Source organism: Leuciscus leuciscus, assembly GCF_965113295.1.
Source record: "Leuciscus leuciscus genome assembly, chromosome: 5".
In the NCBI taxonomy this organism is placed as follows: domain Eukaryota; kingdom Metazoa; phylum Chordata; class Actinopteri; order Cypriniformes; family Leuciscidae; genus Leuciscus; species Leuciscus leuciscus.
Window position 1 is genome coordinate 12,221,000 of NC_138729.1, and position 4,670 is coordinate 12,225,669.

The 4,670-nt window shown below is 38.9% G+C and overlaps 1 protein-coding gene across 1 annotated transcript; it reads right to left on the reverse strand.

The window, feature by feature from the left end:
* Positions 1-503: 503 nt before the first annotated feature.
* On the reverse strand, positions 504-3,444 carry fzd9a (frizzled class receptor 9a). The gene has a single exon (XM_082169318.1). It carries the CDS (start codon positions 2,879-2,881, stop codon positions 1,136-1,138), a length of 1,746 nt encoding a protein of 581 aa, XP_082025444.1. The 5' UTR covers positions 2,882-3,444; the 3' UTR covers positions 504-1,135.
* Between the last annotated feature and the right edge of the window lie 1,226 nt (positions 3,445-4,670).

Here is a 4,670-nt window from a genome sequence, read left to right on the forward strand (position 1 = left end):
TAACTGTTTGGGTTAGAAATAAAAGCAATTCCTTAAACCATTCTCGATTATTCATCTCACTCTCATAGGCTGTAGCTCATAATTTAAGGTGAATCATTAATGAACATCACAAACACCTATCATGTCCACAAATAATTATAAGGTATGAAAACACTGTAAAAAGGTTAAACTGATGCGAGTTATGCACAGAACTGCTCTAAACATCTCTCCTCTTTATCAGCCTACGATCTCGACAACAGAATTCTGGATGCGGAAACAAAACAATGAATGTCACAAACGTTAAAGAAATTAGGTTAAAGGAAGTTTAAGTCTGCATAAATTCATAGCAGCATCATACATTCTCAGTGTCTTATCATAGTTCTTTTACTGACTGCAGTCAAGTTGACTTGGTAAAATGTGTATGATTTTGGAAGGTGATTTGATAATATAAATGGATCCAGTTGTAACATATTCACCAAATTCCAGTATTAACAGAAAGTGGTGATAATTGAGAACTCCAGACATGATTTTTCAACTTTTTATATTCTTAATCAGTTACATTTAAATGACTGCAGTATAGGAAATTATTCCTACCAATCCTTAAGGAATATTGACTTATTTAGTTATGTGGTTTTCACTATTTCTTACCATTTAAAATCCGTTTTAATCAAAAGTGCTAAAGAACATCATAATTCAGAGAGAAAGAAAGTTTTAGATGTATACATACAACATTTTACATGTAACCCTAAAAAGCTATTTATATCCTTATTTATGACAAAACTGCGATGATTAAAAAAAATAGAGAAAAGACATCATAATAAATGTTTTATTGCTCCTCTTTTAAAGAAAAATATACTGCCAAATTATTTAAAACTCTTCCTTATATACAGTATAGCAAAGTACAAAACTATACAGCCAGCAATACTTAAATAGCCACAATAAATAAAGCGTTCTGCCATGCCTGCATTCGTTCCATGCAACAAACTCTTTACTGAAGTGACCTCTACTTTGTGTCTACTATTTCAAGAAAAGGCTTATAAATGCCACCTTTGACAGGACTTGTGACATTTACCATGATCTGTAGTCCAACCTGAGCATCTCATCACGATACAAGCCTTGTAAAGTCTGCATGGCTCCAAAGCAGAGGCCTTCAGTCTCAAACGTGTGTGAGACTGTCTGTGTACACGTCTGTTTTGTTCATGTGAAGTGTCACAGCCGGTGCTTTATAATGGCAGTGGGAGCTGCTGCAGCTGACACTGGAGCAAGGCTTGCGGCTCGTCCTCACGGCCAACCTCCTGTTGCACAACCCCTGCCAGGTCTGCAGTGTCTTTGAGCTCCATACCCAAACCCCACTGGTGATGCCAACCACTAATGACATGAAAATTTTCAGCATGAACACAGCCACTGTAGGAACCGACGAGTCCAAAGAGCAATCCTCGCTCCTCCGACCAGGAAAGGACACACACTTGTTTTCCAGAGCTTTGAACTTCCAGTATTCCATATTGAGTCTTTCATAGAAATAGCATATGATGACAATAGTAGCAGGCACGGTGTAGAGAATGGAAAAGACTCCGATCTTAACCATAAGCTTTTCTAGTTTTTCTGTGTTTGTGCCGCCGGTTTTCATGATTTTGCGGATGTGGAAGAGGGCTACGAACCCTGTAAGGATAAAAGAGGTCCCGACAATGAGATAACAGGAAAGAGGGATCAACACAAAGCCAGTGAGAGCATTTCTGTCCATGCTTCCCACGTAACACAATCCCGTCAACTCGTCCCCAGCCACCTTCCTCATGGTGAGGATGACTATGGTCTTCACTGCAGGAATACCCCAGGCGGCCATATGGAAGTAGCTACTGTGCGCCTCAATAGCCTCGTGGCCCCATTTTCGTCCCGCTGCGAGAAACCAGGTGAGGGTGAGGATGACCCACCAGATGGAGCTGGCCATGCCAAAGTAGTAGAGGATGAGGAAGACTATGGTGCAGCCAGTGCTCTCCAAACCCTCCCGGATAATGTAGAGCTCTCCGTTTTCCCGATCGCAGGCGATATTCTCAGCCCCAGCCACCGAGCGGATAATGAAGGCCACCGAGTAGACGTTGTAACACATAGACAGGAAGATGATGGGACGCTCGGGATACTGGAAGCGTTGCGGGTCGAGGAGGAAGGTTAGAACTGTGAATGCTGTAGAAACAAAGCAAAGCGTTGACCACACGACCATCCAAATGAACGCAAAGTCCTTATCTTGCCTTGACCAGTAGACATCCACCATAGGAGTGCAACGAGGCGCACATGACTCGCTTTTGTCCACGTACTGGAACTTTTCCGGGTTATCACAGGGCCGCGGGACACCTGGGATACGTTCTCTCCCAGCTGCAGGTGTCCTGGACCTTGGAGGTACCGGCAGCATTCCCTCGCCTTTTTTAGTCTCAGGTTGAGTATCATTTTCGGGAGCTTCAATGCACAATTGGTTTGGGTCGTTGTTAGTCGGTAGCTTTGAGCAATCCAATGAGTCCGGCCAGCCGAAACTGAATTGTTCCATTATAGGTGAACACCTCTGTCTTGCCTGTTCACACATAGGACGGCATGCCGGGATAGTGGTGGACACTTGATCAGCGCACATCGGCACATAAAGAGAGCACAGGAAAAATTGCAGGTGGACATCACATCCGTACTCCACCAAAGGAGCAAATTCATTTAGTTTAATTCTAGCCTCCTCTTGGCTTTCATAATTCATGTAGTTGGGCATCCGTGTCATGTTGTAGCCGATTCCCTGGCACATGGGAATGGTGATGGGTTCACATTTTTCCGGGCGACCACGTTCCAAATCATATGCTCCGATCTCCACTGAAGATCCAGTATTCAAGAACTGAAAGAGTAGAATAACAATCTTCATGCAATGGGCCATTTTGATAACCTCAAGAAAGTCTTAAAATGATTAGTACATCCAATGCCATGCAGATTATATTTGTCTTGTTTTGCTTGTAACAGAAATGAGTAATATTTGTTGTATTTTGAAGAGGAAAAAGTCGATTCATGGTCCACCATACAGTAATTGACATTGAATGTTCATTAATTTTGAAGAAAAAAAGAAGTTAATTTTGGATATCTTCATTGTCATGCCTCATGTGATATTGTATTAAAACAAATCCTTTGTGATTCAGTTTTAAATATATCCAAAACGTCTGGTTTCAGGAAGTATTTGGAAGTACCGTCAGCCCTCGTGATTAATCGGAAAAATCAACTGGATGTCAAAACGAAAATCTCATGCACCGGTACAGTATTTAAAACTTTAAAGCACTTGACAACACGCTCTTTCAAAAGAGTTCCGCTCAACTCTCCGTTCCTGTTCACATCAACGAGAATGAACTTTCAGTAAGCAGCAGGACGGGTTGAAAGTGTCCGTCTGTGAAAAAAAATCCGATGTCATGCGGCTCCACGCACGCTTAAAAACACTGCGCTTCTCATTCACTCCTCGCTGTGCTCTTAAAAACGGGCTCTTGGTCGGACAAGCTCCTCCTAACACTCCTCCTCCTCCACGATACTATAAAAATACAGTCTTCCCAGTCACAGAGAGGATCACAACCTGCATGTACAGAACAGGACTGCGTTTGTTTAATGACAGATGTTTTGAAATGAATGAGAAGACATCGGTTCTGTTAGAAACACTAAATGTAACAGCAAAACTAATAGTACACATATAACGTTTTGGATCGATAAGATTTTTTATGTTTTAAAAAAAAGTCTCTTCTGCTCACTTTATTTGATTAAAAATACACACACACACGCACGCACACAAACAGTAATATTGTGAAATATTATTACTATTTAAATGACTGTTTTATGTGAATATAGTAAAGTGTAATTTATTGTTGTGAACAAAGCTGAATTTTCAGCATCATTACTCCAGTCTTCAGTGTCACATGATCCTTCAGAAACCATTCTAATATGATGATTTCTCATTATTATCAATGTTGAAAACAGTTATTTACATTTTTATTTCAGGATTCTTTGATGAATAGAAAGTTCAAAAGAAAAGCATTTATCTGAAATAGAAAGCTTTTGTACCATTAAACACTACCGTTTAAAAGTTTGGGGTCAGTAAGAATTTTTATTTTTGGGGGGGGGTGGAAATAGATCAAAGAAATTAATACTTTTATTCATCAAGGATGAATTAAATTGATCAAAAGTTACAGTAAAGACATTTATAATGTTACAAAAAAATTCAATTTCAGATAAATGCTGTTCTTTTGAACTTTCTATTCATAAAAGAATCCTGAAATAAAAATGTAAATAACTGTTTTCAACATTGATAATAATAATGAATGTTTTTAGAGCATCAAATCCGCAGATTAGAATGATTTCTGAAGGATCATGTGACACTGAAGACTGGAGTAATGATGCACAGGAATCAATTACTTTTTAAAATATATTAAAATAGAAGAGACTTCTTTTAAAAACATTAAAAATCTTACAGATCCAAAACTTTTGACTGGTAGTGTATAACGTATTTAATAGCAACAATGGACTTTTTTTGCAGTTCACTTGAATATTGTCATGTGGTATGACTATATAAATTAGCCATGAGGCCACAGAAACACATATTAATAATATAAACAAGTAAAAATAAAAATAAAAATTACCATTATCATATTAGGCTACAATATAAAAGACTTTCACCATTTCAAGTCACAGCA

Excerpts from the sequence above, each read along its gene's own strand:
- fzd9a (XM_082169318.1), bottom strand. The coding sequence starts at position 2,881 with ATGGCCCATTGCATGAAGATTGTTATTCTACTCTTTCAGTTCTTGAAT.